Here is a 25010-nt window from a genome sequence, read left to right on the forward strand (position 1 = left end):
GGGAGCTGGGAACATGGAGTTACTGGGCAGCTGGCTGAGGGGCCAGCAAACTTCTTTTCTTTCTTGATATGACCCAGAGAGTAAATATTTTCAGCTTTGTGGCCACCTACTCACACTTCTCTGTTTGAAACTGCTCAACCCTGCTAAGGATCCACAAACGAATGAGTGTGGGTGAGTGCCAATGAAATTGTATTTGTGCGGTCAGGTGGAGGGTGACCTGATTCACTGGCCATAGCTCACCGATGGCCTGGATCACACACGGCCTGAAAGCCTTGGAACAGCTTTCATTTTCCTGGGGTTAATTGCCTCCTTAAAACATGCTCAATTTTCCACGTGTTTGTCACTAATTAAAGGAGCACAGTCCGTGTCTTCTGGAAGGTCCCGTCTGCACAGGTTACAATCTCAGTGTGGACACTGTTTTCCTTCAGAATTCTGAAGACACTGCTTAGCTGCTGTCTAGATTCTGCGTAGTGGTTCAGTCAGGACATACTGTTCTGATTCCTAGGGCTTCAATGTGGCCTGTGGCTTTCTCGTGGAAGCTTTTCCAACCATCTCCTAACCTCGCTGCTCTGAAATTTCACAGGGAGGCTCCGTGGGGAGGGTCTCAATCATTGTGCTGGGAACTTGGTGGCTTCTTCAGTTTGGAGACTGGTGCTCTGCAGTTCTGGGATAGCTTCTTGATTATGTTTTTATTATTTTCTTTCCCTCCGTTTTCTCTCTCTTAAAGAAAAATTCGTATCAGCTGGATATTGAACCTTTTGGATCTTTCACTTTTTGTTCATGCGTTCTCTTTCTCCCTCTTTTCCTTCTTTCTCCTTATTGTTTTCTTTCTCATGTTTACTTTCTGTGATGATTAGTTTTATGTGTCAACTGGTTAGGCTATAGCACCCAGTTATTCAATCAAACACTGGTCTAGGTGTTACTGTTTAGTGGCTGTGGTTCACATCTACCTTCTGTTGACATTAAGTGAAAATCACCCTCCCTAACATGGATGGGCCTTATCTAATCAGTTGAAAGGCCTTCAGAGCAAAGCTGAGGTGTCCCCCAGGAAGAAGTCCCACCTGTGGCCTGCAGTGTCAGTTCCTGCCTGAGAGTTTCCAACCTGCTGGCCTGCCCTGCAGATCGCAGACTTTCCAGGCCCCACAGCTGCGTGAGCCCGTTCCTTGAAATAAATCTTGTTATACATATTAATACATAATAATAATTATTTCTATATTTATATGTAATTATGATTAACTATAATATATTTACTTACATACTTAAAAAATGTATGCCCCTGACACACCTGGCCCTTGCCCAACTCCATTCCATGGTAATACATGGACCGCAGGGGCACCGACGCCCATTTCTGCTTCCTGCTGCACTTGGCAGTGAACAAAGGCTGATGGCTGCTTCCCGTTTGGCTCACTGCCCTAACTGACCACCTCACACCATCTCCCAAACTCTTGCTCGCATCTGCCATCTGCCATCATCTGTTCTCCTGTGCTCCTTGTTCTGGGGGTTTATGCCTTTTAACCACTTTCTTTAAACCACTTTGTGGGGTGTTGCTAGGGAGCAGAAATAAATGCATGGGCTGAAGTTGCTTGGTTTTCCAGAAGGCCCGATGGCGATGATTCCTGGCTGTGGAAGCCCGCCACCTTCTTTTAGGCCCGGGGAGCCGCTCTGCCCCCCTCAAGCCAGGATGAAGCCCACCACTGATGGCAGGACAATCTCTGGAGCCCCCACCTTGCCCTCCCAGAGTTCCCTCGGTGATCAGATCAGGGGCACTTACCTATAAAAAGACCATTTTAGCAGGAACTGCCGGGCGGCCTTGGGGAAGCTGGGGCTGCCCGCATGCTGCTTCAGGACCTGGGTGACCACGTTGTCGAGCCAGCGGGCCCACTGGTCCAGGGAGCTCTGCTGCTGCAGGGTCAGCTTGAAGTCCTGCTCTAGCCGCTGCACAACGCTCTCCTCACACTGGCACACCCACGAGGCCTGCTCCTGAGGGTGCAGGGGGCAGTGGGTCAGGATGGAGTGTCAGCGACAGCCCTCCATACCAACGCTGTGGGTGAGCGCACAGGGACCCAAGCACGAGCTCAGGACCGGGTCTCATCCCGGCGTGCACACCATCTTGCCTTTGGCCTTTCCGACTATGGCCAACTACTGTTAGTACCACCCCACCCGGCAGGGATGGAAGGACCAGAGCCTGTCCGGCTTCTATGGACTTGAATCCAGGTCCTAGATCCAGAGCTCAGAGTACACAGCCATGTCTCTGTGTTGTTTTATTTTTTATTTTATTTTTTAATTCTTTTTTTTTTCTGTTTTCTTTTTTTATTGGGGAACAGTGTGTTTTTCCAGGGCCCATCAGCTCCAAGTCAAGTCATTGTCTTTCAATCTAGTTGTGGAGGCACAGCTCAGCTCCAGGTCTAGTCACTGTTTTCGATCTTAGTTGCAGGAGGCACAGCCTACCACCCCATGTGGGAATTGAACCGGCAACCTTGTTGTTGAGAGCTCGCGCTCTAACCAACTGAGCCATCTGGCCGCCCCTGTGTTGTTTTATTTTTGAGTGGTCACTCTTGCGAATGTGTTTTAGTGGATAAACTCAGGGCAGCACGACCCCATTTGCTGATGGCCTGCACTCTTCTAAGCCCAAAGAGAGAACTGTGAACATGGCAACAGGAAGGTCCTTTTTTTTTTTTTTAAGGAGGGCGCAGCTCACAGTGGCCCATACCGGGATCGAACGGGCAACCTTGGTTTTATTTTTTTATTTTTATTTTATTTTTATTTTAGTAGATTGGAAATATAATTTAACTTATTTACTAGTTGTGGCTAGTTAGGGTGGGAATACTAATTTTATTTGCATATAAAGGAGCACAAATTGCTATAACCAGAATCTAAAGTTACATTTTCTTTTTTTGCAACCTTGGTTTTATTAGCACCACACTCTAACCAACTGAGCTAACCGGCCACCCCAAGAAGGTATATTTTTAAAGGAAAAGAATCAAGGTGATGGTCCCACCACCTGGATGCCAGGGGGACCTGAGAGATCACGGAGTGGAAACATGGGGTCCCTTGGTGGGCCCACCCTGAAGCTGGTTCATGCGACACAAACGTGCATGCTGGCTCTGCTGTTGGATGAATTTGGGGGGTTTGCACATTTTTCTAGGCCAGTGGAGTGGGGGTCGCAGCTCGTCGCCCCTGCTCTGCAGCTCTGCTCTGCAGCCCTGCCCCGAGCCCCGGCCCAGGCGGTGGGGAGGGGAGCCTGCTTGGGAAAGTCACCTGCACGTTGGCGAAATCCACGCGGTTGAGGTCGCTGAGCATCTGGTTGATCTGGGAAGCGTTCTGAAGCACTGCCCGCGCGGCCTGCGCCAGGTGGTTGAGGGACGTGTACCTCCGCAGGGTCTGCGCGAAGGCGCTGACCACGCCCACCTGTGACGGAGGGTGGCAGGGGAGGATGAGGCTCGCGCATGCAGAAAGCTTGTGTTCTCTTCTTGGAGGGAGCAACTCAGGGACGGGGCAGGGGCCGGGAAGCGGGACCCACCGCTTCCGGTGACAATCTCAAGGACCCGAAGAAGGAGAATCAGTGAAGGACACAGACGTCACCAGGGCATCACGTGGCATCTATAGCAGACGCTGTGGGACGGGTGGGTTAGAACGCAACCCCTTTGGCCCTCTGGAGGGGTGGGTGAAAATACAGGGTGCCACTGGATCAGACTCTGTGGGGGTGGCCTGGGAATCTGAGATTTTTAACAACTGCGGTTCTCTGGCACCCTGAAGTTTCAGTCTCATCGGCCTAAAAGCGATTCCAGGATGTAGGCAGGTAAACCAGACGCCCAGAATCTGGCCTCGTCTGTACTTGGCCGCTCCTTAAGAAATGCTGGTGAGAACAGTCACAGAAGCTCATTCTTTTCTTTTCTTTCTTTTTTTTTTTTGCATGAGGACCTAATCTCCACATTTAAATTCTGATTTGTGGCTAAAACTATAGTAATAAGGGTAGATAGAGCAAGATTAAATTCCTCCTCTTTCATGAGCATAGAAACATTCAATCTGTGGTGAGTTGACCCAAATGGGTCCCATCAAATGGCCTCCTCTGTCGCATTTCCTCAGGCCCCCTGAAGGGACACAGAGGAGCAGGCTCCTGGTCCCCTCCCTTCACAGCACAGCAGGGCCCGAGGGGTCCCCAGCCCACGGCCTCTGCTCCCTCAGGGTGACCAGTGTGGTCTGGAGACCCAGACTCCAACCCCAACAGTTACCTTGGTCTGGATGACCTGCTGTGGGAAGTCGCTCATGGCGTTCGTCAGCCAGCCTTCCAAGCTCTTGGCAAAGTTGCGGATGGCCTGTGTCAGGGTGCCTGCGGGATCAAAGCACGACATTACCAGTGAGAAGGGCAGCGTCTCGCCCGTCAGGATGTGCACAGGGTGTGACAGGCAAGCGCAATGCAAGGTATCACCCCACACGCAACACAGGAAAAGCAGTGGACGGAGCGACACAAGGGGGGGGGAGAATTCAGGACACTCAGTGAGGGAGGCCTGCAGTATAAGTCGGCCTGTGCAGACTGTCCATGTCTCTTCATCTGTCTACACTAGTGGGTCTCACCCAGGGCCTTCCTGCCCCAGGGACACTGGGCAATGTTGGGACATCTGTGGTTGTCACGACTGGGGGGGTGGGGGGTCCTGGCATCAAGTGGGTGGGGCCAGGGATGCTGCTCAGCCCCCCACAGTGCCCAGGTGGCCACCCCCAGAGTCATCCAGCCCCACTGTCAGCACTGCCGAGGCTGAGAGCCCGATACACATGTATGTATGGAAATATGTTCTACCAACTTCCAAAATGTATTGAGATGGCTTACAATAAGAAAAAATTAAGACTCTTATAAAAGTCCCCAAAATGTAAAAGTAAATGCACCTGAAACTCAAACCTTAATATAGACACTCAGTTGCACACTACACGGAATAGTTGTCTGGCAGGTAAGGCCAGAGGAGAAATGCAGCCATCAACACTGTTTCCCATTTTCTGGCACAAAAGCAGCAGACCAGTTCATTAAGACAGACGGGGACTTCCGAGCGCTGACACAGGTATTTACAGTCACCTGCCAGGTGTAACCCGTGGAGCACACTGCAGTCATTGATGAAGAGCGAGGCCTCAGTGCCCAGCTTCCTCCCCCTTTACTAGGTCCACGCAGGAGGGCCTGGAAGTTAGGGCGCCGGCACCGCGGGCGCCCCCTGGTGGTGGTGGTTGTCACACCACGAGAGACCCTGGGAAGCTCCCCCAGCCGGTGTAGCCATCAAGGCCCACGATTTTGTTTTTTTCCCCTCCTTTGATCAATTAAGGTCGCTGGAATCTGGACAAAGTTCTGTAGAATCCACCCTTTGGCGCTAAAGAGTCGCAGGGTTGGGAGGAAGCGGAGCTCAGCATCAGATCAACCCCAGGGGAAGTGGGTTAAAACCCAATTCAGGGCTTACAGCAAATGCAGCCCCGAGGGGGAGGGACGTCCTGTGACCTTGACCCCACCCTCTAGAATCTCCTCTGGGGACATCTGAGACGGGATGTGACCTGGAACCCCACAGCTTTGGGCAGCAGCACCCACCTCTGAGCCCAGCCAGAGCCACTGCCTGGGCCCCTCCTAGTCTCCCAGGGTCAGTGAAAAAGGGTGAGCACCTTCCAGGGGTGCCTGAGCCGCTGCTCTCACTGGACTCTTGGTGCCCCAAGTCTGAGACGCCCCGATGAGATGGCTGCAGGGGCGCAGGAACAGGAAGCGGGGAGGCGGGAGGGGAGTGCTTACTGGGCACTGGCCGCAGCACGTCGGGGATGAGGACCTCCACCAGGGCCTGGTAGAGGATGTGGTCGCAGCTCCTCATCCACTTGAGGATGGGGTCACATTTACACAGAGACACCAGCTTGTCCTTCGGGAGGACGGCGACTTCGGGGTTCTCGTCACTGTGGGGGGTGGGCGAGATGAAGTGAGCTGCAGCCCCACAACTGCCTGAGGCCTGTGGAGTCATCAGTGCCTGTATTCCCCATGCGGGTCCACACGGTCCCTCCCCTGTGGCTACAGCCGAGGTGATTTCTCTTTGGCACATGGTCACCTCCAAAATCACTCACTCGAACCAAGGGACTGGGCAATGCGAATTACAATCAACCATCAGAGGTACAAAAAACAACATATGCTCAAGGTGGGGGCCAGCGCTATTTCTTGAAAAGTTGACGCGTTTGCCTGTGGGTCACAGTGGGGTGTCATTGGGCCTGTCTGGTGGGACAGCAGGTACCTGGCCGGTAGAGAGGCAGGGCCATCACTGGAGGAGGGTTTAGAATTCCAGAAGGAAAGCCACAGCTTTTCAATGTAGTGGAACTGGAGGTTCATCACGACATCTAAAGTTGCCTGGGAGTAAAAACAGCCGGTTAAATGCACGAATGTGTATGTTAAAAAGTTTACAGATCAAGTGTCATCAGGACCTGCCAAGCAAGCAGCCATGACACAGGCTATGGGGGGGGGGGGCTTTTGAAATCCAGAGACCACAGAGAGGATAGAAATGGACAGAGGGACACCGTCCAGGGGGGACATTTTATCTACTGCTTGGCCAGAGTGAGCCGGGGCTGCTGTGTCATCGGGGACAATTGGGGATGTCTGAGCGCTTGGTGGGTCAGCTGATGGGCCCGGGGAAGCATGCTTGGCTCTGCAGCCAGCGCCTGGGGGGCCCCGAAGCACCCGCTGAAGCCCCATGGCCCAGGCACGGGCTCTTTCCGGGGCTGCCCTGAAGGGTGTGGTCACCTCGCAGTGCCGCCGGTAGACCAGCTGCAGGGCCTTGACGTCATGTAGTGTGACACTCTCCTGCAGCAAGACGCTGCCCAGGTCAGGTGCTGGAAACTCCGGGAACACGTGGGAGACATCTGGGGGATGGAAACAGGGTTACCAGCGGCCCTGCAGAAGTTCTCCCCACAGAAGCCGGGTCGGGAGCCCCATGTGCTGTGGGACGCTGGCCAGACATATCAGCGACTGCTCCACAGCCCTGGGGCGGTGTCCTGGCTCTGCTGAGCAGTCACACGGCTTCTGTAAGCTTTGGTTTTCTCAGGTACAGATGGGGACAGCATTGAACATTGTCCCCTCCCCCCCCACACACACATACACACATGAAATATGCTGAGAGACAAAGTATAGAGCCCAGGGCCAAGGACACAGCAAGTGCTCTCATCACCCCAGATCACCCCAGCATGGGTGCCACCCAGGGCAGTGCATCTGGGGACAAGGCCAGCCCAGTGGTGACCTCCTGGGCTTGACAATCTCTCCAGAAGAGCCATCACAGGAGGGCTCTATTTAGGCTCTAAAAATACACCAAGGCCACTGCTGTCTCAATGTGTGCATGTTTCTGACACGGGTCCCAATAAGTCTCCCTGGGCGTGTCCAAGTGGCAGTCTCTGGGTGAGGACGCAATCCTGGAGCAGTGGGGTCATCTGGGATGGGACTCTCCAGAGCAGCACCCAGGGAACAGGGCCCGGCTGGCCTGTGTGGGAGCTCTGGGAGAGGAGAGACCCAGTTTTAGGGGTCCTGAGCATCTTGAATGTTCCAGTAAGCAAGGAAGACAACCCAGGAGGGCAGCCGACTCCTGCTGCTGCCCTCGGCCAACAGGTTTGAAAATAGGACATCTATCCTCTCTCTGATGGGCATTCCATTTTATTCACTTATTTTTCTGGTGGACTCTTTATCCACGAATTTGGGGGGCAGACGCTGATCTCAGGGATGTGGCATCTCAGGGATGCCACAAAGAAGTGGCGTGTGATTGAACTTTCTATGTCATTCAAAAAGTGTCATACAAGGAGACTCTTTAGAGCACCCATTTCAGTGCTGCTGGTGTTGAAACCCACAAGCACCCAGAAGGGCCGAGCAGACCCCGGGCTTTCACAGCGGGCCCTGCACCCAGGTGGGGATGCTCCCCGCTCACCTATGTACTGCTGGTGCTGCTGGCTCTGTGCGGCCATGGCCTGCTCCGGCGTGCTGTGGAGACTGCTGTGTGAGCCACTGTCCCCAGGGCTGTCTGTCTTCTGGGCCGGCCGGTACCTGGGCAGGGGACACATGTGCCACAATGAGGACGCAGCAACACTGCCCAGAATGGGCCTAAGGAGCAGAAGGCTGAGCAGGATGTGCTTTAGTGTGTGCGTGTGTATAATTTGTAAATGATTATGGTGAAATACACATAACAAAATTGATCATTTGAACCATTTTTAAGTGTTCGGTTCAGTGGCATTAAGCATATTCACCTTGTCATACAACCATCCCCACCATCCATCTCCAGAACATTCCCATCTTCCCAAACTCACACTCTGTCCCCATTAAACACTCACTCCCCTCCCCTCCCCCAGCCCCTGGCACCACCATCTACTTCCTGTCTCTGTGGATTTGACTCCTCTGGGGGACCTCCTGTGAATGGAATCACACAGTATTTGTCCTTTTGTGTCTGGCTGATGTCACTGAACTCAATGCCCTCAAGGTTCACCTATGATACGTTGTCACATGTGTCAGAATGTCCTTTCTCTTTATGGCTGGATCCTATCCCACTTCATGTATATGCTACATTTTTATCCATTCATCATCTGCTGTTGGATACTCGGGTGGCTTGAATGTGTATATACAGAGGGTGCCAAACAAATGTATACAAATTTTAAGAAAGGAGAAAACCTGTATTAAAATTATAATCCTCAATATACACCAATAACAAAAGATGAATACTAGTCACGTTTGACTTCTGCAATTACAAGAGGTGCTCAAAGTGGTTCCCATCAGCGTAATTTTAATACAGTTTTTTCCTTGCTTAAAACGTGTACACATATTTTTGGCCCCCTCTGTATATATCTGAATGCTTCTTCTTAGAAGACAAGTGAACTTCTTTACACAGAATCCCAAATACCTTACCATTATATGGTCTCGAAGGGAATTCTGAGACTGTCCCTTTCCCTGAGCAAGAAAGCAGTGGACAGTGTGTGTGGGCAGCAAACTGGGGGACATGAACAGAGAAGTCCTTCCGGGGCAGCATGTCTCTCAGAGCCCAGAGGGACGCTGCCAGGTGGAGTGTGCAGCAGGAAGGGTGGAGTGGGGGGCCCCTGTCTGAGCTGGGGGTGCCTTTCTTTGTGGAAAGGGGGGTCAGGCTCACTGTGAGGAGGAAGAAATGCCTCAGATGTGCACGGGCCACCTGACCTGGGGGGTGGTTCCATGTACAGGGTACCAGCCTGTTGCTATGAAATATGTGTACGTGCTCCTAAAATAATACGCTGCCTGGCATATAGATCCATAGGTGTTTGCAGGGGCCGAAACCAAACAAGAAGAAGCTGTCGAGTCCATGTCTGTGGAACAACCAGGGTCAGAGTGGACTGTTGGTTCCATTCTGATGTGTTGGCTCCGGGAGAACATTCCAGAGACTCTTCTGTGACCGCCACTCCTGTGATTGCCATGTGGTTAGAAGTCACTGGGACACTTTGGAGCAGCGGAAATGGGGTTTTCAGCCTCACAGATTGGCTGAGGCATGAAGGTGCCATGTGGGGGTTAAGGGGGCACAGTCCCTGCCCTGGAATAGCCTGGACTCTGGAGAGGGAGCCCGGGACACTGGGAGGCTGACATTCCAGTGGGAACCTCAATGGGATAAACTATGGCTTAGAGGGCTAGTTCTGTTGCTCGTTTTGTAAATAAAGTTTTGTTGGCACGCAGCCATGTCCACTTGTTGGCCGATTACCCCTGGTGGCCCTCGGCTACAGCAGCAGACCGAGCAGTCATTACACAGACACTCTGGCTTGCAAAGCCCAAGGTATTTGCTCTCCGGCCCTTTACAGAAAAGTTTGCTGACTGCTGCCTTAAAAGATGAGTAGGTTTGTGAGGGATAGAGAACATTCCAGAAAGTGCCCAGGCCTTTCCAGCCCTCAGAACAAAATGTCAGGAAGAAGCAACAACTTAAATCTATAGGCTTCTTTCTCCTGGCTTCTTGTGTTATTTTCAGTGCTCTCTCTCTTTTGTTCTTGGTAGTTGAAAAATTAAAGATCTGTGATACCAACTCTATGACACTCTGGAAAAGGCGAAACTATGGGGACAGTCAAAAGCTCAGGAATGCCAAGGGTTAGGAGAGGGAGGGATGCGTAGGTGGGGCACAGGGGCTTTTTAGGGCAGTGAAATAGTCTATGATACCATTCTGAGGGACATGTCATGATACATTTGTCCGAACCCCCAGAATGTAACCAGGATGAACCCTAGTGTAAACCATTGACTTGGGGTGACGTCGACGACGTGTCAACAATGCAGGTTCAATTGTAACAAATGCACTGCTCTGGTCAGGGATGTTGACAGTTGGGGGAGGCTGTGCGTGTGTATAGTGGGGAGGGGTCTATGGGGAGTCTTTGTACTTTTTACTCAATTTTGCTGTGACCTAAAAGTGCTCTAAAAAATAATGTGTATATTCTTTAAAAAACAGAACACTCTGGAAGCTGTTAGCTGGGTGAGGCTACATCCTCAGCCCCGAGTCCTGATGCCCTCTCTTCAGGCCAGTGGAGGTGAATGCCTTGGTTCTCCCAGGATGCTGGAGACCGAGGTTCATTGGTCTCCACTGTAGGATAGGAGTCCCCTCGCATGGATGACTTTAATGTTTGAGAAACCTCTCCCTGCATTCTCCCTAGGGAAACCCCTCCTCAGGCCGGCCTCAGCCCTGGTCACTCACCTGGGCTTCTGGTGCACAGGCTGTTGCCGCATGGCCATGTACTGGGTGTCCTCCTGCAGCCGGTTCAGGGGTGAGTCTGGCTTCAGACGGATCCCATAGTAATGATACTTGGAGTTTCCCCTAGAAACCAAACATCCGGGTCAGTGCTCTCTGCAGACATCCTGAAGGACAGGAGGTGCTGTCTGGGTCCTTCCTGTACGTTGGGCCCCAGGGTTCAGTATTCCCTGCACCATGTGGGAAATGTTCATGGGCTGCTTCATGTCCAGAGGGATTGAAGAAATTCTGCACACAACCTCCTGCTCTGGGAGGTTCTCCTCTTGCATTTTAGTATGATAAAGGCTCTGAAAAGTCCTGCAGTAAGAAAACCAGTCCCACGTCTATGTGCTGTAAGGACGGTCTCTGTCAAGGATCAAAGGTGGCAGAGTTAAGGAGGAGACCCACACATTCTCTCGGCCAGGATGCTGGCTTCTGAGTGTGCACAAATGAACCCTGACCCCTACTTCTGTGTGACCTCACTGAGCGTAGGCACCGAGCCTGGCCTGCCGCAGGTCACGGCCACATGCACTCCAGGCTACCCACTTTGAATAGAGTGTGACCACCTTTTTCTAGCGAGAGAGGTGTTCACATTCTTGCCTGGGATAAGTTTGTGGCACATGATGTTGCCTGGCTGCGGCAGGCCAATGGCAGGCCATGGCGGGGTGTCCAGGAATAGCAAAAAGCAGCAAGAAATAATAAATCCAACTGTCCTACACAATCCAGAGGCGGCTTTTTAAAAACCCATTATTATGGAAAATTTCAAACAAGGAGAGGGAGCTGGAGCGAACCCCCATGTGCCGTCACCAGGAGAGAACCGGACCACAGCCCACGCCCCGGCCCAGGCCAGGACCATGCTGCTGCCAATTCAGGGCAATTCCAAGTTCACCGGAGGCGTGCCAGCCGGGATGTGTGGGGAGGAGGAGGAAGCTGGCTTTCTGTACAAAGGGAGAAGAAGGACAGATGGGTGTGGGGGGCTGCTGGACACACCCCGCTACCCACCTGGTGCCCAGTCTCCGCGTCCTCAGGCCCATAAACACGGAGCGGATCAGTTTCCCAAAGGAGGCGGCGTTCACAGGGTCCAGCTTGTGCTCCTGGCAGTGTCGAAGGTAATGGTTGTACAGAGAGCTTCGGGGGAGACTGACACCTTCGGCAGTTTCATAATTATCTAGTAGCCACTGGAGCTAGAGAAAGAAAGACACGTTTCCGTTCGTCAAAATGCCCCCAAACACCAAAATGCTGACATTGGACTCATTAAGAGCATCACATGCTTCCCCTCCACTAACATGACGAGGAAATTCATTGCTATTGTCACCGATTTGGATCCAAGAGATTCTGGACATGTTACTTAGCTTCCTTTCACCTGCTTCTTTATTCTTTCAGTTTTCAGCCTGGTCTTCAGGCTCCTTGACTTAATTGAGAAAAACCTGCATAGATGGAGACTTCGTAGAATCTGTCTTTATATTCATGTAAACACCCACACGCCCTGCACGCTGTTGAAACGCCAAATGTCTCCTAAACCTATGGGAATGGAGATCAATTCTGATGACGAGTCAAGAAAACTCACGGGCCGTGAGCCCTGTGTCGTGCATCAGCATGGTGGTCTACGGAGACAGGCCACTACTTATCTCCTGCAGGCCTGGACCGAGCAGAGCACAGACAGAAACTGAGTACAATCCTTAAGAGGCTAATGTGCCAAGTTTTGTGCTCAGGCCAAGGCAGGAAAAAGAACTGAAGGCCAAATGTGCTGTTCCCAGAGGTTGGCACTGAGTTGGAAGGCCAGGAGCTGGCCTCGTAGAAAGCTAAGTCCCCACCCACGTGGGGCAGCGTGCAGATGGAGGCCCCCCGCCTGGGAACCCCTGAGCACAGTGCCCTGAAGGCTGTGGTTTGATTCTGGCTTCTGCTCTGTTGTGTGAGCACACAAAGCCTGACCCGTGCATCGGCTTTGGGGACAGGCAGGAGCCATGTGCACAGGATCCCAACTGGGGCAGGATCGCTGAGGGAGGCGGGTTGTCGAAGCCCCCCCCACACCCCACACCCCCGTCAAGAGCACTGCGGGGCTCCCTGCTGGCCCTGACCACCTCTGCGGTCCTGGCACGCAGGGCTCCTGCATGGCCCCATGCCCTTTGCATCCTTCCAGATCCAGAGTGAGCGTCTCCCCTGGGACATTGAGACCCCCCACCCCCACCCCCACCTATGGCCTGTACCCCACTGCACTCCACGCCCCTTTGTGGCCCCAACCAGGCAGCATGCTAGCTGAAAAGTCAGCCTACGCATCCCTTTGAAAAAAGTTTTATTATGGAAAGTCTCTATCATGCACAGAGGTAGTGAGAATAATTTAAGGAACTCCTGCCTCAACAGGCATCAGCCTGTGGCCATTTTATTTCATCTAAGCCCCGCCCACAGCCTTCTGCCTGTCCTAAGCCATTTTAAAATGAACCCAACGACCCTTCATTTCATCCCTGGGGCCTCGACGCTCCCACGTGGGCCTGAGTGACAGGTGGGTGGTGGGGCCACCTGGGGGTGGGGATGCCAGAATGAGGGAGGTTTCAGAGGCAGGGGGTGGGCACGCTGGACGTGCAGGATGAAGCCGTGGGAGCAGAGCAAAGATCCAGGACTGACAGAGCAGAAGGTCCTTTAATAGAAAGACAGGCATCGGGCACCAACAAGGGCTAGGTAGTGGGTTCTGTTTGGGGAGGAGGAGGTCTGGGCTGGTGTTTGGGGCAGAGGTGGGGACCAGATGTGTAACCCTGGCACCACGCAGCTGAGGACAGGGTCTCGGTGAGGCGTGCAGAGATTTGTCGCGCGTGGGCACTGCCCTGTGCAGGGGCCGAGGAGGGAGCGTGTGGCCAGGCCTGAAATGAAGACCCAATACGTGCTGCCTTGATACCCGGGGAAACCTCCCCACACTGCTCCTGCAGGGAAGTCTTTGAGCCACACAGCCATCCTCACTGCGGGACCGGGCACAGCTCCTGCGGATCCCTGAGGAGCAGGAGTGAAGCAGGGGCCATGCCACCCTCTTGTCACCACAAAGCCTCCCATAGTCCATTGCTCACTCTGTTCCTCAGTATACCCATGTGACCCCTGTGGTCGGCGCTGTCCTCCTCCCGTGGGCTGTGAGTCTGTGTGACTAATAACAAACAGCTGTCCACTCCGTCTGGTGCCAGGTGTCATGCGTTCAGCCATCCCTGTAACCCTAGGGTGGGAACAGCCCTCACAGACAGGCTGACGCGACACAATGACAACAGGGATACAAGAAGGAAGATGCAAAGCGACATGCAGGAGGGTGGCAGCCATCAAGGGCAGGGGGCTCTGGGCAGAGCAGCTAGCTGCGTGACACGGGCCCGAGCTCATGGGAAACCAGAAAGGCCCCTGAAAAAAACTGTCCCTTAAGGAAAAGAACATCACATTTTCTACTTTCCATCAAGTCATTCAGGCCTTTCATGTTCACACTTCCTGTAAACGTGCTTTTCTGCCATAGGCAGCACAAACCTCCCTCTCCTTCCAGTTTCGCTCTGACCCAGGCCTTGGAGCTTTAGGAGCCATCTCCTTGGGCCTCCCTTGTCCCTGACCTCTGTCTCCACATTTGCACCCCCAGGATCTTAAAGATGCCCCAAGAAACACTGACCAGAGAAGATGGGGTCCCAAAGAGCAAATGGGACCCCAGGGTGCCACTCCTTATGGAACCCTCCATGGGTGGGAGAAGCCAGGACCCACATGGGGACACTGACTGTGGTCCCCGGAGGAGAGGCGGATTCTGTCGGGGGGGTGCTGAGTGATGGCGGCTCATATCTGGCCCACCGCTTGACACGACCGGCTCCTATGTAAAAAGAAAGGTTTGGGAAAGGCAATTCCTTTCCCCCAACCTCGTGGTATTTAAATTAAAAGTAGCCATCTCTGTCTGGGTGAATCTGTTGAGTTGACATCAAGGTCATCATGACAGCAAGGACACATGGTCACCTTCCTCCTAAGTAGAAGTGACTACAGAGAGAATGGACACCACTAGCAGCCTCCAAAAGAATAACTTCCTCTTTTTTGCCTTGAGGAGTTACTAGGAAGGAAAACTGATTGAAGAAGCTGGGGGAAGGAGCCATTGGAGAAGTGTTTCAGGCAGACGGCACAGCCTGTGCAAAGGCCCTGGGGCAGGACCGTGCCTGGTGTGTTGAAGGAACAGTGAGGAGGCCCGTGTGGCTGGAGCAGTGATGAGGGGGAGAGAGGGAGGTGGTGAGGGCAGGGAGGGGGCGGGGGAAGTCATGCAGGGACCTGTGGGTCGTTTCCATGACACTGGCTACTACTTGGAGGGAAATGGGGGCCCTGGAGGCTTCTGAGAAGACAGGTGCCAGGATCTGTCTTAGGTTCTAGTAGGATCACTCTGGAGGCTGAGGGCTGGTTAGTAGGTGGACTCGACAATCCACGGGAGAGATGGGAAGGGTGGTGAAAGGTGGCCATGGTGGTGAAGGTAGGACAAGTGGTCTGATTCTAGGTTGTTCTGAAAGTGAAGTCAAAGAGCATGGGGAGGTGAGGAGCAGGAGGGGGCAGGAAGCAAGGATGAGAAGGGAAGATGGCAGGTGTGGAGTTGGGGGCGGGGTCCAGGCAGCCATGCCCTTGAGGAAACAGCTGCCCTGCCAGGGGAGGGCAAGGTAGTGAGGGGAGAGGGGATACTGAAGAAATAGCGGTCCAGCCAAGGCCACTGCTAGAGGCATTTGCCACGTAATTTGGAGCAACATCTGGGCAAGTGACCCATCCTGTAAGCTGCCGCTCTGTGCAAGCCCCAGCTGGTCTGCAAGTAACACCTTTGTCATCATGCCTGCCTATGGTGGGCCACCAACTGAAGGATAAAGGATCTTTGACAATTTGTGTTTCTTGATTAAAAAGCCATATAACCTGAATATAATTTAAAATCAGGGCATCCTCCCAGGGTTTGGAAATAATGAGTTTGTTTTAGTAGACAGTGGCCACCTCCCTGTGACAGTGACTCAGTGAACCACTGTGGGGTCCCTGAGTCTGCCAGGGTCGAGGGGAGGCTTCTGCAGCTGGGATCTGGGGACAGCAGGGAGGCAGCGCTGGGAGGAGCCCAGGCACCTCCAATGAGTGTAGTTGGGGACCTTGACGGAGGCTTCCCCAGGCGGGGCAGCATGGCTGCTACACCCAAGCGGAGGCCACAGCGACAGCCCGGTGGGGAAGGAGTTTTCACCCCCAGAACCAGTTTCTTTACCTCCTTTCTCTGAAATAACTATCCCTCGTTTTCATGCCACCAGATCACACCTGTTCCCATTTGGAAGACCACTTGAGGCCTCCTTCCTTCAGCGGGGGTTTCCACATCAGGCTGGAAGTTTCCTTCAACCTGCAGACCCCCTGGGTCTGAGCTCCCCAACTTGAGGGCAGCACGGGAAGCACCTGGGGGACCCCAACATCAGCTGGCTCTGGAGGGCACCATCCAGCCTTCCTGGGCTTTGGACATCACGCCACCTGCGCCCACCCCAAGAGAAAACAAGCCTCACAGGAGGCAGTAACGGATCCAGAGGTAACCTCTGTGCTGGGTTCCTGGGCAGACAGGTTTGCTCTGCGCGGCTTTTCTCATGCCTGTCAAACTCCTCACCACCCAGCTCCCCAGAGTGATTTCTTCTCGTTCCTTTTGTCTCCATGCTCAGCACAGCCCAGGGCTGGGAGGACACTGTGACTAGGGCCTGGGACGCCACCAGGAGAACCAGCCCTCAGGGCGCCCCCGAGTCAGACTCGTCTGCCCTGACGTTGGGCTGACAAAGAAGCCGGACTATGGCTGGCTGTCCGACACTAGAGCATCTCAGCTGGGGACAGCTCCAGTGACAACTGTCATGTGTGCGTATGGCCAGCTGGCCACAGGGTAAGCTCAGTCAGCTGTGACGGTGACAAGTGTCAGCAGGACACACTGCCCACCTGTGAGGCAGGTCACACGCTTTCTCTCTCCCCTTCCTCCCACTCGGTGTGCATGGTTGACTCTCTATAGAAAGATTCTCTTCCACTCCCTTTGACTCCAAATCACCAAGCCCCGCTCCTCCTCCTCAGCTCCTGATGGAAGGAGGAGACCCAACCACAGATCCGCAGGGAGAAAACTGACGCGGAGGTTTTCTGCTCGGAGAGTCAAGTCAGGAATGTAAACGGGCAGGGAAGCAGCCAAGGCTGCCTGCCTCCCAGAGCAAGTGTGAGAACACCAGAAGCAGCCCTGCAGCCATACACCAGCAGCTCATGCGTTTCCCAGACATTTCAAATGAGCCGGACATGCACGCTGCCTGCCTGGGGCGTGCGCCCCCATCCTGCCTTCCTTATACGCCTCTCCTCAGGGCTGACCAAGCGCCAGGCCACAGGCTGTGACATGTCCACGTGTGTCTGCTGACTGCCGAAGAACGCCTGTCCCTGTAGAAGAGACTGTCATTCTGCAGCTGTCCCTACCCAGTGCACTCTGAGTTTAAGACTGAGAAGGGGTGTCTTCCCTCTAAGCACTCACTGAAAACTTTTCCTCCCCAGATGGGCCATTTGGGGTGGCCACGATCCATCTAGCCTGGGCGTGAGGGGGGCACCTGATGTAGTTTTGTTTTTTCCCTCAGACAGGTGTGAGCCTGCGACCCCTAGTGAGAGCCTCTGAGGCTGAGAAGCGTACGGCCCGCATACATGTGCCTGGAGCAGCCAGCCATACCTGTGTCCAACCATAAACCCAGAAGTTTCTGGGCCTTTCCCTAGCTGGGCTGCTGCCCCAGAACCTCTGCCTTTTGAGCAACACTCCACTTTGAACATCAACCAGCACAAAAGTCTTCATGGGGTCACGGGATTGTGATTGACTAAAGGGGACTTCTTTTTCTTTTGTGTTTTAACTCTCAAGAGAATTGAAAAGATTTGGGATCAAATCACAACCTAAGTAGCTGCTTGAGAAGCATTCTGGCATCAGTGGCCTGTCCTCTTTTTAAAATGCCGAACAAATTTCCAGTTACATGTAAAGTTGAATTGAAAGTGTTTGGAGAAGGGAAAATGGAGGAGTGTGAGGAGACCAGAACTTTCCTTGTTAACTATTCCAGGAAATAGACTCTTAGACGGTTACCTCCTCCAGTGCGCTCCTGCCCCACAAAGCTGCTCAGAGACAAAGACGTTTGTCACCTCCTGGCATGGAACCCATGATCACAGTTTCCCCAGAAGGGGAAGGAGAGAGATCTCACACAACCCACATCAGTAGGAATGAGTTGCTTTGCACGTTTCTCAAGTTACCTTCCCCCCTTCCCCCCCAAATGCCGATCACAGTAAACTTCGCTAAGACTCTTTATGGTATCCCCAATCCTGCATCATCTTTTGTTATTGTTGCTTGTTTTAGTATTAATTTTGTTTATAATGCTTGTGATCCGCCAGGCATTGCTGGAAGTGTGTCATGTACGTTCAATAATCTCATCCCCGTAACACGCCCTGAAGGGGTAGGTGCTATGAGCATCTGTCTGCCTCCAAAGAGGCCCTCATGTCCCCTACACTGCACAAGGGCATTTTGCTGGATGCAGACCTCTGGCTGGGCTTCTCCCCCATTTTCAGCACTTCAGAAGTGTCATTTCATTGCCTTCGCTTGTTTTTATAAAATGCCTGTGAAGGGACACGCACAGCAGGGCAGACCACCGGGCCAACACACACTTACATGGCTGTTGAGTAAACCGCTTTTGTGTGATGTAATCCCTTCGCTTTTTTGGAGGTTTTCAATCGCCATTTCAAGCTAAAGAAAATGTGTGCAGAAACAAAACAAAACAAAATGAAAAAAAAAAAAAAAAGGAAATCAGATGGTTAGCATCAGCCAAGGTTTGTTTTTATTAATATCCAAATAATGATTCAAGCGCCTACAAAATAAAAACAAGGCTTGACACAGGCAGGGGGCGGGTTAAGTGGGAGGTGAAGCAGCAGCCGGGTGTGAGGTAGTTACATGCAGGTGAGCCCAGAGCTGAGGGACACGAGAAGCGGGAGGAAGCTGGACTCTGAACCCTGGCTGTTGAATTGAGCACGATGCCTGCACGCGCACGTGTACAACATCCACACTTAGTCGCTGCAGAAGTTCAAGTGTAAGCAGAGCCAGCAGAATAATCGCCCGCTGCTCCCCACACCTGTCGTCTGTTGCTAGGGACAATCAGCCGACCAAAAGACACCATGGACAGTTGGTGGCACTGACTTCCTGGCCAGCCTGTATCCTCCTGGATGCTTCGGGAATACACCAACAAGGCTAAAGACCCAGGTCCTGCCATCAGAGGTGTAAGACCATGGGGCCATTGCACATGTCACAGAGATAAGTTCCTGAATGTGTATGAAGCACGAGCAGTGCAAAGAGGGTTATAGAGAAATGAGAATGTAGTCACAGAGGAAAAGTCATGTGGCAGGCCTACCAGCGAGGCCTTCTTGGGGGAAGGGGCTTCTGAGTTGGATTTTAAGGACCTCATGGAGGTGGGGAACTGAGGTGGTGCCACAGGTCTACGCAAAAGAACAAACACCCAATTATGTGTGGCTACCATCACATTTGTATGTGCTGAATTTGACCCTGATTTGTACTTAGAAAATGGAAATTTAAACTCTGCTGCATTCCACCATGACAGAGAACTGCAATGGAAGGAAATGAATCTAAAGTATACGCCATTTGTCCTCAAACACACAAGGACTTCAGTGATGCTTCTGCAAAAAGCAGGCTGAACATGTATTCTAGAAAGCGCAGCTGGACTGGCTTCCCGGAGCTGAGTTCAGAAATGAGAGGGTTACTGCTTCACCCATCACCCTTCTGATTACTGTTGTATATGTCCACTCTCACTACTTCTATTCAACATTATACTGGAAATTCTGGCCAGGGCACTTAGGCAACAATAACAAATAAAAGGTACATGAATAGGAAAAGAAGAAGTAAATGACCTCTCTTTGCAGATGGCATGATCTTAAAGAAAATACTGAAGAGCAACAGAAAAATCAATTAGCACTCATAAATGAATTCACAAAAGTTGCAGGCTACAAGATCAACATACAAAAATAAGTTATATTTCTAAGCAATGAACAATGTGAAAAGGAAAGTAAGGAAACAATCCCATTGACAATAGCATCAAAGAGAATAAAATACCTAGGAATAAATTTAATCAAGGAGGTGAAGTACTTGTACACGGAAAACTATAAAACATTGTTGAAAGAAACTAAAGATGACCTAAATATACAGAAAGACATCCTATGTTCATGGATTGGAAGACTTAATATTATTAACACGGCAATACGCTCCAAATTGATCCCTATCAAAATTCTCTATTGAACTTCCAACTGCTTTTTCAGAAATGGACAAGTTGATCCTAAAATTGGTATGACATTGCAAGGGACCCCGGTGCCAAAACAATCTTGAAAAAGAAGAACAAAGTTGAAAACTCACCCTTCCTGATTTCAAAACTTACTACCAAGTTATAGTAACTGAAATGGTGCAGTACTGGGATAAGAACAGATATGTAGATCAATGAACTGAGAGTCTAGAACTAGTCCCATCCATCAATATGGTCAATTGATTTTTGACAAGCATGTCAAGACCATTCAATAGAGAAAAAGTAAACTTTTCAACAAACAGTGTTGGGATAATTGGACAGCCACATGCAAAAGAATAAAGCTGGATCCTTATCTTATACCATATTCAAAAATCAACTCAAAATGCATCAAAGAACTAAATGTAAGAGCTAAAACTATAAAGTTTCTAGAGGAAAACATGAGGTAATCATGTAAAACGAGGTTATCTTCGTGAACTTAGACGTGGCAATGGATTCTTAGAAATGGCACCAAAAGCACAAAAAACATAACAAAAGAAAAAAATTGAGATAAATTGGACTTTATCAAAATTAAACTTCATTGCAACAAAGGACACTATCAAGAGAGTGAAAAGAATCCCACAGAATGGTAGAACATATTTGTAAATAATATATGTGAAAAGGGTCTTGTATCCAGAATATATAAATAACACTCATAACTCAACAACAAAAAGACGAATGACCCAATTAAAAAACGGATGAAGGACTTAAATAGATATGTCCCCAATAAGCACATGAAAAGATGTTCAACATCATTAGTCATTAGGGAAATAGAAACTAAAACTACAGTGAGATACCATTTCATACCCACGAGTATGGCTGAGAAAGAAAGAAAGAAAGAGACGGAGGGAGGGAGGAAAAGAAGGGAGAGAGGGAGGAAGGAAGGAAGGAAGGAAGGAAGGAAGGAAATAACAAGTGCTGGTGAGGATGTGGAGAAATTGTAAGTAATCCTCATACACTGTTGGTGAAATGTAAAGTGATTCAGCTGCTGTGGAGTCTAGCAGTTCCTCAAAAAGTTAAATGTAAACCCAGTTAAACCATATGATCCAGCAATTCCACTCTTAGGTATATACCCAAGATAACTGAAAACGGGTGTTCAAACAAAACTGGTACACACATGTTTATAGTAGCATTATTCATAATGGCAAAAAAGTGGAAAAATCCAAATATCAATCACAGACAAACGGATAACACAACACGGTCCAGCCACACAATGGAATATTGTTCATTCACAGAAAGGAGTGAGGCACTGACAATTGCTACAATATGGATGGACCTTGAAAACATGCTTGGTGAGAGAAGCCAGACACACAAGACCACAGTGTGTGATTCCATTTATGGGAAATGTCCAGAACAGGCACATCCACAGGGACAGGACGTGGGTTAGTTGTTGCCAGGCGCTGGGGGAGGGGGGCATGAAGGGCGACTGCTAACTGGTATAGGGTTTCTTTCTTTCTTTTTCTTTCTTCCTTTTTCCCCCCTCAAATTGGGGAATATTGGGGAACAGTGTGTTTCTCCAGGGCCCATCAGCTCCAAGTCATCCTTCAATCTAGTTGTGGAGGGCGCAGCCCACCCTGCCATGTGGGAATCGAACCGGCAACCTTGTTGTTAAGAGCTCCCGCTCTAACCAACTGAGCCATCTGGCCACCCCCAGGGTTTCTTTTTAGGATAATGAAAATGTTGTGGAATTAGATAGGGTAACGGTTGTATAACATTGTGGATGTACTTGATGCCATTGAACTGTACACTTTTAAATGCTTAAAATGGTGAATTTTATGTTATGTGAATTTTACCTCAATAAAAAACATAACTAATTAAAAAACCATTAGTGTCTCTCACAATCTCACAAAAAGAATGGATCTTTTACTCACACGCATGGTTTTAACATCATGCACTGGTCACTTGGAAAATATTAGTTCACTGAGTTTGCAGATCTTCCAAATGTTGCCACATTTCATTACACAGTATTGAAAAATCACATTTGTTAATATCACTACCAACCTCATTGGAAAGATACCAGTTTCTCAAAATTCTTTTTTTTTTTGGTTGAAAATGTACTGGCAACAAAATCTGTCAGTTGTTTTCCTGGATACATCCGGCTCCCCCGTTCATTTCTGAGAAAGTGCCTGCCCCCTTTCCAAGTCTGAATAATCATAATTTGTCTGTTATTCCTTCAAGCAAGAACAGCGTTTGAAGAAAAACATGGCTAGTTCTGCTCACAGCTCACTTGTACAGAATCTTCTCCTCAAGATGGGCAGGCCGCTAAAGAGCTGTTTGTCACATGGAATATTATAAAGATGTGCACTCAGAGACTGAGATTTCATAAAATTAATAGTTTTTACGGCTTCACCAAGGACCTTCTTACGTGGAACAGGTGTTTGATTTCTCTGTTCTTTTTCGTTTTACTGTGAGCACATGCTGGTGAAGGATACAGTGACTTCCAGGAGAGCGTGATGCCTCTGCTTTGATTCCTGCCTTGACATGTGCCCACCTGTTTCAGTGATGCTCATTTTGCACAATCAGTGCAAGTGTTGATACTGGGAAAATGGCAACTAAAGGCTTAGTGTTATTATGAAAACAGTTTTGAGCTTGTGCAACCCCTGAAAGGGTCCTGGGGACACCCAGACGTTTGCTGGACATATTGAAGACTGCTAAAAATCATGGAGTTATGAATATTGAGAAAAAGAATACAAATTTGCTGTATAAGACCATCCTTAAAAACCCATAGCTATTAAATAGGATCTGAACAAAACCACTGATACAGAAAATTAACTTAATGTAAAGTGGAACCTCGGAAGGTGTTCATTGTGTTTTCAAATTAAAATATCACTTAAACATCTGAAAGCGACGAAGGTCAGGAAACCACCACCAACACCTTAAGGCCAGATGGGAAGGTTGATGCCCACAAGTCAGGACTGAAGGTGCACTGCGCACGCGCCTCCAGCAGAGGGCGCTGCGGCACCATCTCCCAACACGACTTGGAGGGCAAGCCCAACATCCTTGGAAAAAGGGGTATCTTGCACTTGAACTTGAAGTTTGGGGGCTTCCTTTCAGATCTGACAAAGGGATTCTTATTGTACAAGTACAAACGTCTTGCTCAGTCTTCTTGGTGGCTGGAGAAGTTAGGGTTAAATCGTTAAATATGCTTAAAATTAAAACTAATTTTGTATTTCACTAGAGTTTTTCTAATATTTAAAATTTTTTATCTAAGTGCTACATGCATGCGCACATGTCAAACAGCATGGAAGAGCCAAGGATGGACTCAGTGGTGCCCCATCCCCACCCCAGGCCCAGGCTGCTTTCCATAAAATAATTTCTGTCTCCTTCACATCTTGGTATTACGTATATGCTTGTGCACCTATTTCTTGACTCATAAGGCACTTAATTTTTCTTTTTGACTTGCTGCAATGCAGCATGTATTCCTTTTTATTTGGCCATTTAATATCATGTGTTTCTGCTACATGAATTAACAGAATGCCTGCTTTAAGAGCTCAGTTGGACGGAGGACAGAAAATGAATAAGGACTCTCTATCAAAGATACAGTGTCTCAAGAACCTAATGTAGTAACAGATAGCAGGTGAGTTTTAATAGCTACCAAGTATATTAAAATTAGCCAATTATTTTAAAAATTTTTAATAAAATTTTAAAATTTCTTTCATGTATAATCCTAGCAAGATTCTATCTGGCATAAGGATTACATTCATGCCTCTTAAGAGAGGGTGGAGGTTACTTCTCCTCCAAGTTCATTAGCATCTACCCAAATGGCCATCCCATATATAGCATAATAACCTTGTTAAAAGGACGTGCCAGACAGGGTTTGTCCCTGCAAAGGGCCAGGAATAAACACCCAACACCCGCATCTCCAGGCTGAGTCTGCCCTAATTGGATATCGGGACCATGTCTCCTGGGGCTAGAAGTGTGAAGGGGTGGGGGATATTCCCTGGAAAGCAGCGGGAGAAGTGGGGACAAGGGCAGAAACCTACGATAGCTAACCCTCTGTCCTAAAACACAGCTTAGTTATGATACCATAGAACAAGGAAGTAAAAGTTTAAATGTTGTATGAGCAACCCTTTTGGATCTTTAAAGAAAATGGAGAGTATTTTAAAAGAAGGGAAGCAGCCCATCTGGAATTCTGAAGGTAGGGACATAAATCATAGAATTACATCTGGAGAAAGGGCCAGGTAGGAAGGGCCACAGTTAAGGGCCAAACAGGAAGACGGGAAGAACAGTGGGCTCATTGCTGGGGCAAGGGGGAGGCTGGCTTGAGTAAAGGGGGCATTTTTAATGTTTGTCCATTTTTATTTTTGCTAATGAAACATTTTAAAATTATGTAAGTAATATTATATGTGGCTGCTGTACAAAAATCTGATTAGGTCAAAGGCATATAAGCCTCCGTCCTGGGCCAGGACTGGGATGTGGCTAAAGAGGCACGCAGGGCAGAAAACTTAAGGAGACGCTCTGCTCAAAGTTGGGCCAAGGCAGGATCGGCCCCTGAGATATGGCACCCTGGGCACGTTGTCCCCTGGGTTGTGTCAAGGAGGTTCAATCTGGGCTGAAATGACAAGAGGAAACGTCTCAGTTTAGTATCTCTGCTCCATGTAGTCCAAAAAAAAGTTCAACAAAAAAAGTTTTTATCAAAAACTCACCATTTGGGCAATTCACTTTTAAGATTTAGAATACTGATGAAAATTTAGCCACAAATAAAGACTCAAGAAAATCTGTCACCCAGTCTGAAATCACTCATTGAGGTTGTAAATGGCGATTCGCACTGGTCTTTATGCTTTCTTTTCAGGATTAACTTCAAGTCCCAAAACTCTGACATAAAAGAATTGGCAGATGTCAAATGTCAGATCCAGGAGCGATATTTTATTTCTGTTGCAGCCTCCGGACCGTTTCTGTTCTTGGCTCCTGGAAAGTCCCTCGGATCTCTGCTGCATCCTTGTGAGATGTTCCCACGCCAAAAACAAGCCGATAAACACCAACAGAGCGGATG

General features: G+C 49.9%; 1 protein-coding gene across 6 annotated transcripts in view; it reads right to left on the bottom strand.

Annotated features, from left to right (window-relative positions):
- RFX2 (regulatory factor X2) overlaps positions 1-25010 on the bottom strand; it is a 93499-nt gene that overhangs the window by 6521 nt on the left and 61968 nt on the right. For 4 of the 6 annotated variants that reach the window (XM_019710824.2, XM_074337670.1, XM_019710823.2 and 1 more), the window contains 10 exons: positions 18349-18423; positions 11703-11884; positions 10668-10787; positions 7914-8029; positions 6746-6864; positions 6243-6355; positions 5759-5913; positions 4233-4330; positions 3259-3408; positions 1772-1980 (listed from right to left, as the gene is read on the bottom strand). In XM_019710824.2, coding sequence (XP_019566383.2) covers positions 1772-1980; positions 3259-3408; positions 4233-4330; positions 5759-5913; positions 6243-6355; positions 6746-6864; positions 7914-8029; positions 10668-10787; positions 11703-11884; positions 18349-18423 — 1337 coding nt within the window. The remainder of the gene's footprint in view (positions 1-1771; positions 1981-3258; positions 3409-4232; positions 4331-5758; positions 5914-6242; positions 6356-6745; positions 6865-7913; positions 8030-10667; positions 10788-11702; positions 11885-18348; positions 18424-25010) is intronic. The other 2 variants (XM_019710822.2, XM_074337668.1) reach the window with 1 other exon arrangement.

The sequence above is a fragment of the Rhinolophus sinicus genome, linkage group LG07, assembly GCF_036562045.2.
Source record: "Rhinolophus sinicus isolate RSC01 linkage group LG07, ASM3656204v1, whole genome shotgun sequence".
NCBI classification, from domain to species: domain Eukaryota; kingdom Metazoa; phylum Chordata; class Mammalia; order Chiroptera; family Rhinolophidae; genus Rhinolophus; species Rhinolophus sinicus.